Genomic DNA, 14883 nt, shown 5'->3' with positions numbered 1-14883 from the left:
GAAACCTCAACACTCTCCAGAGACCTGGAAGACAGAAAGCTTCCTGGTGGCTTTCCTGGAGTGGTGCAGGTCTCACTTGCAGCTCTCTGTTCCTCTTAGGCACAAAGTTTTGTCTCAGGCATTTAAGTTGCAGCCTCTGAGCCACCCTGCACAGTCAATCTGTCATTTTGGAAAAGCAGAAAAAGACAGGTTCGTTTCAGTTTGGCCATTGACTAGATTGCTGCTAAAGGTTACATTCTTCCCCGTGAGCAATTGATTGATGACTATAGAAACTCTGCAGTAGAGATTTAATTATAATCATGTGATTTATAAAACTTTAACTTAAGTTAGATAAACAAAATCTCGCATGTTTACTCTAGGCAAGACTCCATGCTAGGTCTGTCTACCATTTCTGAACACTGATGATCTTTATTTCTTAATTATGTCTTGACAAAAAGAAATACTTGTTAGATTTATGATGAAAGATCTTAATAAGTCTGTTGGCTTTATGAAATAACTAATCCTAAGTGGCTTCTTGATAAAGATTAGGGTACAAATGATGTTTGTATTATGTGAAGATTTACTGAAAAAAATTATAGTAATGTCGAGACACATCTTGATCTGCATGCAGGTTTTAGTTTTATGCACTTAGAATAATACATATATGCATTTGAAGTCTCGTTACATCAGATTAATGTGGTGATTTGGGATGTGTAGTAAAGATGGAATTGTCAGTCCAATCAACAGAAGTCCTAATTTAAATAACTTATTTTATTTCTTGCGCCAATCAATCTTTTTCTTTCAGAAAATCAAACCCATCGTTTTAAACTATTTATTTGTAGAACTCACATGACATGAACATTATGTGACAGAAGTTGTTTGGTATCAAGAGAGAAAATATCGTTTCAGAGAAATGTGTCATCTGGGACTAGGGAAAAAAATCTCACACAAAGTAATTTTATTTGTATCATGGCTTCTTCACTGTTGGCTACATCTGTGACAGTCAATTTTATATTAAATAATAACAATATATTTGTTTATGCTTGAATGTATACTATAGTAAATACAGATTTTTACTCAGCATATGCTTGTTTGGAAAGACTGTTGAGTTCATGATACACTTAATGGCCAGTTATAAAGAAACATTGACATTGCACGTCTAAAAACATTCAGCTGCCACTTGCTGTCAAAATTCAGTGTTAGAATTTTCATTTTACCCTCAAATCTTGAAAAAGTACAATTTTAGGAGGTCAAAAATAGCCAAATATAATTTCATTTAATTTGAACTAGTAGAAGCAGGCTATAGGAAGTCATGGATACATGATAGCATTCTAATGAGTGAGCTATGGAGACAATTATCTGTTTGCTGCAGTTATTTCAGGGTTACAGTCTCATTTTCCTTATTTTATGTGCATTGGTGTTTTGTCTGCATGCATATTATGTGAGAGCATCAGATCTTGGAGTCACAGACAGTTGTGAGCCTCCATGTGCATACTAGGATTTGAACTCCAGTCCTCTGGAAGAGCAGTCAGTGCCCTTAACTGCTGAGCTCTCTCTCCAGCCCCTACAGCCTCATTTTCAAGGACTAATACAATACAAATATTGAGATGCTTTGTTGTGTTGAAGTGATACACCTTAGGTAGATCTTAACTTGTTGGCATCTACTGTAAGAAAGCTATTACACATGTTGACTCTTTTGATCAATGAAATGTGTAGTATATGTCTATGATTTTTTGTTTCAGCGTATAAAAATGCTCATGACACAGGCTCCTGCTGAGTTTTGGTCCCTATGTCATCAGTGCTACGAGTGCACATTGTCAGTTGTTTAAACATTGTTGAATCCGCTGTGGGTTGGCAAGAAGCCTCTGGGAGCAGACTTTTCCTGTGGACATGTGCCAAGTCCTGTATTGTATTTCCTCACTGCACTGGACTATATTGAGATAATTTTTCTTCTTGACTTTTTTAATCCAGAAATTATTTTCCAATGTTAAGTAAAGGGTCATGTGATAAGACCATTTTTAACAAAGCTACCTGAATTCTATAACCACTGGCTGATAACTACTTTTCTTTAGGCAGAATGGGAGAAACTAAGTTCTATAATTAGACAGCATTTGAACAGTCAGCATTACTCTTCTAGGTGGACTAAGAAGAGCAAAAGAGTTTATATTGTCATTTTATTATTGCCTTTAAATTGGTGATTTACTCTAAGCAAGGACAATAAACATTGAATGGTTAAATATGATAGTTGGACAGGCCATTAAATTTACATACTTGATTACATTATTTAATTAGATGGAAATAAAGCCCTAAATTATACCTTAATATAGTATACATAATTATAGCATAACATTTTATCAACTAAAAGTACCAGGATTGGTTTATTAAATGTCATATTTACATTACAAATAGTCTATAAACAGTTATGATCTGAGGATGAGAAACCAAGAGTCCTTTCTCATACTGGAAAGTGGGCACAGACTTAGTTTGCAGCCATGGCACTATCTAGCCTTGGCCCCTAAAATGGCAGATATTTGTCCTTGCAGGGTGGGAAGTTGAAATTTACTCAATTTCCTACTCTGCAATGCTCTGTGTGACCTTGAGAAAAAAAATCAGCTACAGCTTGCCTGTCATGTACATTAAAAATGCCTTGGCTCTTTTACATAAAACGTTTTGTTTATGTTGGATTTATTTTTGGAATCCAAGGATGAGAAACTTTCAAATGAGAGTTCAGCTTGTCCCTTTAGGGAGTCAAACCCGAACAAGAGTTTTATTTTTTAAGCTCAGAATTATCCTATATGCTTGGAAGAATATCAAATACTGTTTTGCCAGAGACCTCTATCAGATGAGCTTTGTGTGTCTCACCTCCTTTCTCCCTTCGGTTCTTCCTTGCTTCTTTGGGGAGCCTCATTCTACAGAAATACTGTAGTTTCATCATAAAGTACTGTATAACAAATTCATCTCTATGCCAAGAAAATACCTCTTACCTTACCATAGGAAACTCCTTAAATTGCCACTCTGAACATCTATGCACATCCCCTCTTAGATCCATGCAAATCTGTATTTGGGAAGTACTGTTCTTTTTTTTTTAATGTCTTACTACAGTCAAATGTAGTAAGGAGCTAGAGCTGTCCTCTTCAGGGCCAATGAGTCTCCCTGAGCTCCTGGCTATGATGGAAGCTGCTCTTGGCTCTGCCTGCTTTGGGGCCCCCTGCCTCTGTCTTTCATCATATTCAGTCTCTGGGGCGGAGGTGATGGACGCGATTTTTCCATTTGCAAGCTGCTTTCCAACAGAAAGAAAAATGTAAGGGGCAAATGCCAAGCTTTCCATTTTCTGTGGCCATTACAAAATTGACTCATGTTTTTCAGAAGTGGACACTATTTTCAGGATGGATATTTTATTTCAGACTGTCAGTAAGCCATGCTATTTTGTCACTGAAGAGTGTTAAAAACAAGAATATATGTCAATACAACATTGTGAGATTATCTTTCTCATAAGTTCCATGTGATGTCAGAAGGTTAAAGTGCTGGTTAGTTAATTAACACATGTATGAACAAGTGATATATGTAGAGTCTTACCCTGACTTACACTGACGGGAAGAGCTCAGGTTCTGGAAGCAGACTACCCAGGTTCAGTCTAGCCCTCCTCCGTGCTGCTGTATTTACTGTGCTGGCCACTGACATCCTTCCATGCCTCTATTTCTTCATCTAGAAATGGAATTAAGAGTGCATCCACCTCAAAGGGTTTTGAGGACTGAGTGAGATTTAAGTGTTATGTGCCTAGTAGTCTTCACACAGTCAGCCCTCAGATTATCATCATAATGACCACTGCTGTGAATCTGCTTTGCAGTATATAGCCTGTTGGGCACTTTATCTCATTTTGTCCTCAAAGTAATGCCCTAGGGTACCCTTTATCATTGTTGTTTCCCAGGTGAGAAAATTGAAGTGGATCAAATTTGATTTGGCTGAGTCACAAAGCTAGTGAAAGGGCATGACCTCTGGAGCAGGACCTTCATGTGCGTTTTGTATAGTTCCATTGGTTCTCTTGAGAGGATAAGTGAGATAAACTCCTCCTTTAATAATTTTACTATAATTGATTTTATTTTGCTGCTGTTTGGTGAGGCATACCATATTTTTAAATTTTAAAGGTAAATAATATTTGAAGATATAAAGTTATGATTAACTTATATTTACTTGATAATAGAACACTGAACTTTGGGGTTTGTTTTGCTTTGTTTTGTTTTGAGGTAGGGTCATAGACATGATCTTGAACTTGTCATCCTCCTGCCTTCACCACCTGAGAGCTGAGATTAGGCGAATGCACTACCATGTCTACTTTATGAAGTATTGGACCTGAACGTAAGGTTTCATGCATGCTAGGCCAGCACTCTTCCAGCTAGCTGAGCTGCCAATGCTAAAACACTCATCCTTGTAAAGTCATGTGTAAAGAGATATGGCTGCAGATAACAGGCTCTTAAATGTTGTGCCTGGACCAACAACATGGGCTGGAGACTTGCGTGTTCAGAGATTCCCCAAATCTAGTGAAGCAGAATCTTTATGTATGGGCTATAGCCTCGGAATTATTAACAAGACCCATAGGTATTTCTGATACCCGTTGAAGTATTAAAAGCCAGTGCCCTGGGTGAACAACACATCTAGGTGATAAGCAGGGATGTTAATGTGGCTCATGAATATGATGTTATGTATTACAGTGAAAATGTACAATAGTAGTGGAAAAATGCAAGTGGTATTGTTTGTTGAGAATTGTTTTTATAAATATTAAATATTCACTACTATGTACTGTCCTTTCTATTCCTTGGAATAAGGCTTTCTAGGCACCTGGAGGCTTTTATAGTTGGATACAGCCAACTAAGCCCAAAGAGCTGAGGGGCTGAGAGTGAGTCTGGTCCCGATGAGGATGGTTAAATTTTTTTATATCAATAGCTTGGAACCTTCAACCAAGAAGGAGTGATACAAAGAATACATAGGAGTAACAGTGGCTAGGGAGATTTGGCTTAATTAGTGGATAAAGCATTTGACATATACATTGAAGATCAAAGTTGGGGTCCCAAGAATCCATGTGGTATCATGTATCCAAAGTCCCAATACCCCTTTCTGCAAGATAGGAGGTGGAGACAGGAGAATTCCTGGGAGATTGCATGATTTAAACAGCAACAAACAAGAGACTCTCTCTCAAACAATGTAGAAGCAAGAATCAACACCCCAAGTTATCCTTTGACCTCCACACATCAATACCTGCTTACATGTACTATCACACACACAGGCACACATACACACACACACACACACACACACACACAGGCATACACACACAGAGAAAGAAAAAATAATGCAGAGGGGAAGATAAGGTAATGAATACTTACAGTGTCACTCCTTCCTTCTTCAGCTAAAGGCTACAAGTAAAAGTAGCATTGAAAATGAGTGGGGCTGAAGGGTATAGGGAATCAACAGGGATGCTGTTCAACTTTATCCACAACTTTACTTGTAGAGAGGGAAACAGACAAGAGTAGCTGTCATCATCATCTGTGATAACCAGTGGGGAAGGTGAGCATCAGCTGGATATACTGACAGACTTCAGAAGGCAGATTTCAAAACTGCAAAGAAAGAGTAGGCAAAAAATGTATGCTATTAAAGCCTGTAAGTATTTTACACTACCATTCAGATTTTAATTACAAACAATCTCAATGAGAAAAAAAGATCAGGGGGATAAAAATCCACCAGTTTCCTTGTGGTAGAATGTATTTAATGAATGCAGCTTTTGAAGAGACCGATGAAAATAGCTGACATTCACAGACCATGATCAGTATACTAAAAATTGTGTAATAGCATATGCTTTATTTCTGCACTTAGGACAGTAGCTCAGAGAAGTCAGCTCAGCTTCTGTGTTATTTACTCCTTTCCTGTCAGAATTAGTCGCTGACAGCTAATATTAGCAAGCAGTAACAGAAGCTCAAGTGGAATACCTAGCTAGCCAAATCCATTTAACTTTGATTCAACAAACATTCTTAGAAACCATTTCATTCCCACCCTCTTTACTTGTAGAGTAAAGACCAGACCCCCTGTGCTGGTCTGTGGTAATATAAGGAAGCTCTCCGGAGGTCATGCCTGCAGGAAGGTCAACTAGGAAACCAAATTTGCAACAAGCAGGATACAAATGTAGGTCTTAATGTGTCCTGGAGCACACAGGGAACCTGGCTAGCTGCCTGCTGGGTATGGGGAAAGTTTCTTGGTTCAATTGAGCCATGTCTTCTAAATCAGTAGGGCTGATATTTAGAGGATATTTGGCTTCTGGCCCAGGTAAAACTACATTACAAGAGGACTTGAAAGTAAAATTGCTGAACTGCCTATCAGGAGTTAACTATAAAGAATGAAGGAGAAGTTAGAAGTATATGGGGGTCTCATAGTAAAAATTTGAACTTTAGAGATTAGAAGTTTGTAGTATCTGCCATTGGGCTGAGATAGACTTTGAGAAGCTCATGTAACAGCTTATTGGTGAGTGAGCTTGGGGGTCAGTGGCCTACAGTGGTAGCTACAAGTTTCTAAGATTCTAGTGTTTGCTTGAAAGCTTAAGTTCTATCATTAGAAATAAATGCTGCCATTCGTTTTCCCCAAAACATTCATTCTATTTCCAAGACAGCATCATAACAAGGGCTAGTGTTTTGTGTCTTCAGTCCCCACATGCCACATGCTCATCTGTTCAAGGATGTTCAGGTTAGCTCCCCAACATGGGAAGAACGTCTTTCAGATACTTTGTATAGAGTACAAAGTATACTCATCTTTACCATTTCCATGTAGATATGTTTCCCTTACTAAATGTAAAGAAGAAAAGAAGCTTGCTGACTTGGAAACAAATCTGTTTTCAGTTATGACTTATATTAAAAACTGTACCAAATTTTGGATTCTGTTAGGGACATCTGAGGGCGTGAAAAGCTTGAGCTGAAGACAGAACTAGGAAAGCAGAAAAGACAAAGTGACACATGTTTAGCATTACAAATTGTTATTCTGATTCCAGGACCACAATAAAAAAAGAGGATTTTGATACAGTGCCTGATGGTGTAGAGCCTGGCCATCTGTGTTAAAATTTTTTCCACATCCTTAAACAGCAAATACTAAAAAGAATAATCCACCCATAAAGTGAAGAGGGGGCACATGTGGGTATGTGTAGGCACATGTGAGTACGCACGAGTGCATGTGTAAATGTTCAAATCCACGGCCTTGTACTTGCAGTTATTGAACAATACCCTCAGCAAGTTCAAATGTTAATGAAAGTCAAAGAAGAGACACCAAGGCTTAAAGCATATGCCTGAAGTTTGATTCTTCTCTCTTACATATGACCTAGCTGGATGCTATCTGAGCAAGGTATTCAGGCTCCACACACTTCATTGTTTGCATTTGCAAAATAATGAGGATATAAGTGCCTAGTACTGCCTCATAGAATTATTGGAGTATTTGCCTACATAATGGATTTAAACAAGGATAGTGTGGATAGTGTGATTGTTTAAGCAAAACCTACTATTCTTTAAAAAAAATACATGATTGTCTTTTAAAAAATCACATTGTAAGAGTTTTCTACCCTTCCAATTGAGTTACAGGTTCATTGTAATGAGGAACCAAGCATTATTTTCTGCAGGTTGTCCATGAGAAACATAATCATGTGTGAATCAAATAAGTTCCCTGTGCCGCCTGCCTTTCCTTGGAGGAGACTGCAGAGTCGGCCATTGGCTCCGGATCTCACTCACCCTGTCTGCGTGCTGACCAAGTGGCCATGGCCTTTCGCAAGCATGGCGTCTCAAACAGTTTTCATTTTGATTGTTTATCCTAAAAGTAGGAATATTAGTGAGCTAGAGACAGTAGTATTGCATATACCACATAGCTGCACACATTTGTGATCCTTATGACACTAATCCTAGGAAACTAGATCAAAGTTCAAATTAAGCAGATTAATATAAAGGAAAGGGGAAGTCTCAACTTTTTTACCCTAAGTATTTCTCAGGTTTCTCCACATGGATTTTCCTGAAAAGATTTGGCAAGACTTGACTATCTTGTCCTTACTCAACTCAGGAAGGAGGCCAAGCAGCCGTTAAAAAGAAGTGACTGCCTTTAGGCTCAGGGTTGTGTAGGTCAGATGGCTTCTGGAAGGTTCATATTTCTGACAGGGTTTAAAGTGAGATCTTTCCCGACCACCAGACATTGCTAGAAGACACTGATGTGCAGGTGCTGCATGTATCTGATTACCCTCGGCCCTTAGCTTGCTTTATTTTCATCTTGTCTGATCACAAAACAATCTCTGGCTGATTCTTCTAACACCATGTGATTGGAATAATAACTTCGAGTGTCGAGAGTTCTGTGCTGCAGCTGAGAGGCATGTAAATACAAGCTGCATATTTGCAAGGAGCTTCCAGATTTGCAATATGATTGCTATGGAAACCACATAATGAAAACCCTATAACCATCTGTGTGGTTTGATGGATTTTACTGCAGAGCTGAGCTGTTTTTGTTTACTGTTATTAAAATGTTGAATGGAATATATTAACCCACAAACATTGACTATCTGAGGTATTAATTAGTATTATATAATGACATTATGTCTCAGTATGAAAATAAAATATGTTTAATAATAAATCTAAGTAAAATAACATGTGAATTGTGTATTTCTAATATGGAGTAAAGGTAATTATAGCCTAGAATTTTGGTTATTTGTTCTCCTGCAGCTTTTAGTTACTGGTACAGAGAGTTTTACACTGCTAAGAAATGAACGGTAGGACCTGCATGGTTTTGGATCCAGTTTTTTCACAGTATTTAGTCAACATCTTCCTTTGTGCCGGGCTCTAGTCAGTGTTCATTGTGAACATTATCCTCTAAAATTAGAAACAAACAAAATTTGAATTTGCCTTTTATGTGGAAGCTATTTGTATTGTTAGGCCAAGAAGAATGAACTGTTGAGTAGTATTTGGAACATTTGATGGATGGGTTGCATAAGGTTTTCACCTAAAATGTCAGTATAGTTTTGAAATGCAAACAGACAACACTGTAGAAGCATCTCACGCTCCACAACACTGTTTGCAAGGACCACCTCACAAAGACTTTGGTTTGCATGCTTTGCTGTAAATATTGGTGCTCAAACATTTTGTCATTTTTCTGCTAATTTAATAATATATTTCATAGAGGGAAAGTTTCCCCACACCAGTACAATCTTTAGCATATACTATAGATACATTTTAATAAACTAAAAATAATTCTGTGGTAATAAATTCTTCAAAATTTATTGTTAACTTTGTCAAGAACATTTTTCATTTAATTTTCACAGTTATTTTTTATGGTATTTTAGTGTTAACATTGGATGGTGAGCCTAAATCCCAGTTTCTTCTAAAAAGCCAAAAATAGCACTTACTACCTAGATGTGGCTTTCCTATGCTAAGGGCAAGCACCACTATGGTTTTTACCCCCAATCCTGGATTTGTGACCAGGCTGGAGAGAGAGTGGACACACAGGAAAGAGAAAGGCAAGGCAAGCTCTGTCTTTCACCTTAAAGAACAAATGCACCATCTGTGAAGAAAGTGTCCGTGGGATTAACTGTAAATTGTGCCTTTAGAGTTTATGGGAAAATTCCCCATAAACAACCCGCTTGTGATAAGTAGTCCTTGAGATTTGGCCAAAGTGAGGTGACAGTTGTTAAAAGAAGTATTCCGTATTAAATTACTGAGGTTAACTCGGCAGTGTGCATGAGGACAAATTGTTCCAGCTGCTCCTTATTTTGAAGCTTTTATTATTTTGTCGGAGTTGAATTATATAAACTCAAACCACTTACATTTGACTTCTAAGCACAGTAACCCTGAAGCTTACTTCAAATCCGGGTGTTGATTAATCACTGGTTAAAATATACAGGACACTTTTCTACTACATTACAGTTACCCTTTCTCTGATATTAACCCTGTCCACTTGCAAAAACAAGTCTGTGTTCCCCCAACAACACAGATTATCTAGGCCAGCCTCTTAGTGATGATATGTCCATTTGTCCACTAGTCTCAAAACCTGAGCCTTAAAAAACGAAGGCAGGCACAACGCTTATCAACTCTGGTTCCTCCACCTCTCACGCCATCTCCTTCCTGTTTCCTTTGCCCTGCAGTTCAGGACTTCCTTCCTCTTTATCTAAACTCTCCACGCCCCTCATCCAGGCTGGCTGAGACAATGGGGTCTAATGATCATTTCTAAAGCAATTTCAGTCCTGCCCTGTCTGCTCTGAAACCTTGTAAGGCTCCTTGCTGCCCACCAGACTGGAGTCTGCAGCTATAACAAGATGTTCCTGGGCCTTAAACTGGCCCCCATTTCTCACATTGCCTCCTATCTTGCTTTTCACCCAAGAATGGTATGCTGCTTTTATCCAGTGAACGCGACTGTGCCTGTACTTTAAGGAAGGATCTGGAAAGAGATTTTTTGTGTTCTACAGGTCTTCCATGGGATCCCAGGTTCTCCCTCTGCACCACTTCAGTGCTTTGCCCCATCCATCAGAGATGTCCCTTGTCAGCTCCTTTCCCTCAGGTCTCATCTCTGACCCCAGCAGGCTGCAAGCTTCCTCAGGGCAGAACCTTCCTATTCCCTTTGCCTCCATGGCAAATCCTCCCTCTCACACGTGGGTGATCCTCAATGGAAACTGGTTGACTGATTGATTTCATAGTCATACTAGCTACCTATGTGTATCTTATATACACATTATGGATTATTCTTGAGTTAGGATATTTTTTAATTTAGTTTTTTTTTTTTTGGTATGCTATTTGTATATCCTACATTAAATATTTTTCAGTTTTGTATAAATCCTTAAGTAGAGAAAGTGATAGTATAATACATCTGCTTTCAGTTGAAAAGAATGACATAGTTTGATTCTGTTTAAAACAATTTCTTGCTTAATGTTATGTTGTTTTGTTCCATATCCTGGGAAGGGAATGTGCTTAGAGTGTGTGGGAGAAAAGTCTGAGCAGAGCACTGACTGCAGAGAGGGAAAGAACATGGGTTTATCACCACAGACTCTGAGCAGAGCACTGACTGCAGAGAGGGAAAAGAACATGGGTTTATCACCACAGACTTGACTTTAAATCGCATGCTTTGCAAGGTTGCCACCTTTTGCATCTCAATTTACTTATCTATAGAATGATGATTATATATATATGATTCTCTATATATTCTATATATATCTATATTATATATAAATTATATATATATATATATATATTATAGATGATTCATCTATAAGGTCTTTCTTTTTGTGGCATGTGACACATAGGAGATCCACAATAGAATTTGGGGGAATTACTTTTAAGTGTTAGGACCCATCTAGCAGCCACTTGTGAGAGGACTAAGTGAGGAAAACAGTGAGCATGTCTGGCATTTGATGACTTACAGATTTTCTGCATTTTATGTCAGACATTTTTTCCTGTGCTGTCTTGATGTTTTAGGAACCATGTATTGTAGTACTCCTGCTACTCGGTATATTGTAGCATATTTGTATAATGTTGGCTGTTAATTTACTGGATTTAAGATTGCTCCAGACAAGTTTCTCTACACATTTAAAACAAACATGCAACACATTAGGACATATCTTCTATTGTATCAGGTCAGTGTAAGCTCTGATGAGGATGCTGTTTGGTTATTAACAAAGGAATGTGAATCTTGGGCGTTTTGTGTTCTTAAAGATAATTATTAAGTGCTGTAGACTTTGCCTTGCTCTTGAAGGAGGATGGGTGCTGTGATGGACATGCAGCCTGTTAATGTGCCGCTGACTGTATATTTGCAGAGGAGGAAGAGGACCCTACGTCAGTGAAGATGGAGGAGCCAGGGAAGGGGAGTCTGGACAGTGTGCAGCACACCTCAGGTAGCACTGGCAAAGCCTATTTTTGTTTTGTTCTAGTCCCTTTCTAACCCTCTGAAGATGTTTGCACAGCTCCCTGAAGAAGTTGACTTGTTTGGTCTGTATGTCTTATGGTTGATAAGCTGCTTAGTCCCATTTAGGATGCATGAAAACCACTTGAGAAGGATTTATAAAGTAAGCCAATTTATACAAGGTATTCCTTCCTGAATTACTTTGTAATGACTCAATTAGCTTTCATTTCTGCACAAAGGAGATTTAGTTGCATAAATTAGCTTATCATCATTGAGGAAGTGTCACTGCTAAAGGACAGTTTATAGATACAACATGCAGTTGCTGTCAAACCTATAAGAATGTAATATAGACATCTGTGTATACTTTGTGCTTGAGCAGAACAGACTTCTGCCATTCAGAGACTAACAGGGGACAACAAGTTGCCCAGGGGACTGGCAATGTAGACATCTCTGAAAAGGTCAACTTGACACAGGCTCTGACAATCGACCCACAGCTCTGTCTTCTTTGATAAAAATCAGATAAACTTAAGACCGCTAATTGATCTGCAGCCTGTTTAAATGTTGGCCATGCATATCTTCATTGCATATGATTAACACAGAAAGCAAATGAATTGGGTAAGAAATGCCAGAGTCCAGTGACAGCAGCTTAAAAAATGAGAAAAGGACACTGGTTGCCTAGAAGACTGGGGAGGATGTTCTGCATTATCCATTTCCACCTGGCACGTGGCCCCAAGTGCTAATTATGTGCATACCATGTACAAACACACAATACGGAGTCTTCTTGCTTGTTGTATTTCCAAGTAGCACAAGATAAACTATCTGTAGCGCAAACATGAGGTTAATTTTGATAAACCAGCGTTTATTTTACAGGGAAAGAAGAGATGGGCAGCCTTATCAGGACTTTACACCTCTTCACAGCCATATGTCAGCTGGGGCGAGGTCTGCCCTGTCACCCCCTGGGTCCTGTAAAGAGCTGGAGCTAGGGTCACTTTCCTCTCTCTGATATGTCCATACATCACTCTTTTGAGTTGTCAGAAGCAGGGTGGACAAGCAGTGCATGTTCAGGAAGTAGCTTTCCTGGGGCCTTCCTACTGTGACACATGGGAAGGAAGCAGGCCTGATTCTAGACTTGGGCAGGAAGGCAGGAGCAGGTTGCTGTGAAAGGTCTGGGTTTGCTTTTTTTTCAGAAAGGAAACAGGACAAAGTCATTAGATGTTAGCACTCTTGCCCTATAAAACAGAGTTGTAAAACACGACAGCAAGCAAAGCCCAGGCACCATGCTTGTCTTCTGCCAAGAGCATACAGGTTTCTTTTTAAAATTTCTATGCAGGTATAAAGGTAGAAACACATAGTAGACAGGCCTTCCACAGACACAAGTGAGCATGCTTTAAATGTTTGCCTTTGAGGGTAGGGGGAAAACAGTTTTTCTCAAAGGAATCCAATAAGTTGATGAGCTTTTCATGCCATAGCCACAAGGTACTGCGACATCTCTTATCTCTTGTGCCGCAGAATTCTTTCAAGCCATCATCCAGTACCTTTGCACATCAAGCTGTCAGAAACTCTATGCTTGCTACTCAGGGCACTGAGCCGACAAGGGTGTTGCTTTCTTGCTGACCATCACACCATGTGAGCTTCTAACCTTGCTCAAGAATTTCATGTTGTTTTTTTTTTTTTTTTACATTGACTAATTTTACAGGAAGAAAAATCAGTGTTCTAAATGTAAAATATGAAAGTAAAGCTGAGTTCATCTTGTCTCCTGCAAGTTGCTTCACAGTTAGTCAGCTTACACAGATCATATATGTTTATAGGGATAGAGATGGTCCTGCTTGATTTCTTTCTAACACTATAAAAATATGTTTCCCTTCCTAAAACACTTCTCAGGCTGCGGTACTCAGGGAAAGGATCTCTGGTGTTGGCATCACGCTCCATTCATTGTCAGCACGCCTTTTATAAGCTTGTGTTTGTGGATTATCTGGCGTTTACTTGTTTGATTTGTACTTTGGTAACGATCCTGTTAGTTTTGCCAAATATGTATTTTATAAAGTTTTTAAAAACTCATTGTCTAAATTTTTCAAAGGCTAGCTAACTTTCCTTTTTAAGCCTTCTTTCAAAAGTAACTCATGCCTGTCAGGACAGCACACATAGCAAGGTGAAGTTTTGTATGCAATTTTCAAAATACTGCCTATGGTACAGACAGAATAGTGTTAACACACCGAGTAAAGACAGCAAATCACATTAACTGTGCTTCTGAATGTTCCATATTATAAAAAATGCCTATCTTGGGGCCAGGGATGGCTCTCAGCAGGAAAGCATCTGACTCGCATATTCGAGGCTCTGCATTTGCTATCCTCATCACCACAAGGCAAAGCAAAATCATGTCATGTGGATTAGCTTCCTGAGCACAGGTGAAGAGTGCTAATTTTTGTGAGCCTCTGTGCTTTCAAAGCTGTTTTTGTACATGACTTTTCTCTATTTGTGTTTAGACCCACTTACATTTTAAAGATAAGCTATAGAAGCTTCCTGCTTTCCACAAATAAAATCACTCCTAATTCTTCATGTCTGGCATACTTTCCTGAGGAGGCAGCTAACACTGCTGGCCTTTCCCTCACTGGCGATGCCTGTTCCTCAGCTAGAATGTCAGTCATGTATACACAGATGGCACACACAGAGTGTTCTTCAGCAGTGCTCACATGTGGGACCCGGAATTAAGTCATTTTTTGCATACCATCATCATCAAGATTATAGGAGGCACAGCTGAAAATGGATCTTCCCCAGCTCTGCCGAACGAACCCCTGGCTCTGTGGCTGCCTTGCAGCAGTGAGGTTTAATGAAATGCTCCCGATGCACATCTGGGGAGAGATGCATCTTGTACACGGTGGGGGTCTCTCCCCTTGCCTGCTCCTATAACTCCCATTAGTGTTAATGGGAGTTTCTCCATGTGTATCCAGGGAAAGAGAAGCCAAAGTGATAAGAATGTGTGTTTAAAGTCACCATATACTTTTCCTTTTGTCC

At 39.1% G+C, this 14883-nt stretch overlaps 1 protein-coding gene across 3 annotated transcripts in view; it reads left to right on the top strand.

Annotated features, from left to right (window-relative positions):
* Positions 1–14883, top strand: part of Skap2 (src kinase associated phosphoprotein 2) — a 170614-nt gene that overhangs the window by 125594 nt on the left and 30137 nt on the right. For all 3 annotated transcript variants that reach the window (XR_004121993.1, XM_031381908.1, XM_031381907.1), the window contains exon 10: positions 11786–11863. Coding sequence is in view for 2 of the 3 variants with exons in the window: in XM_031381908.1 (XP_031237768.1) it covers positions 11786–11863 (78 nt within the window). In the remaining variant the exon portion in view is untranslated. The remainder of the gene's footprint in view (positions 1–11785; positions 11864–14883) is intronic.

This window comes from Mastomys coucha, unplaced genomic scaffold (assembly GCF_008632895.1).
Source record: "Mastomys coucha isolate ucsf_1 unplaced genomic scaffold, UCSF_Mcou_1 pScaffold20, whole genome shotgun sequence".
Lineage (NCBI taxonomy): Eukaryota > Metazoa > Chordata > Mammalia > Rodentia > Muridae > Mastomys > Mastomys coucha.
The sequence above is the reverse complement of the archived record's forward strand: the minus strand, read 5'-3'. Positions and strand labels throughout refer to the sequence as shown.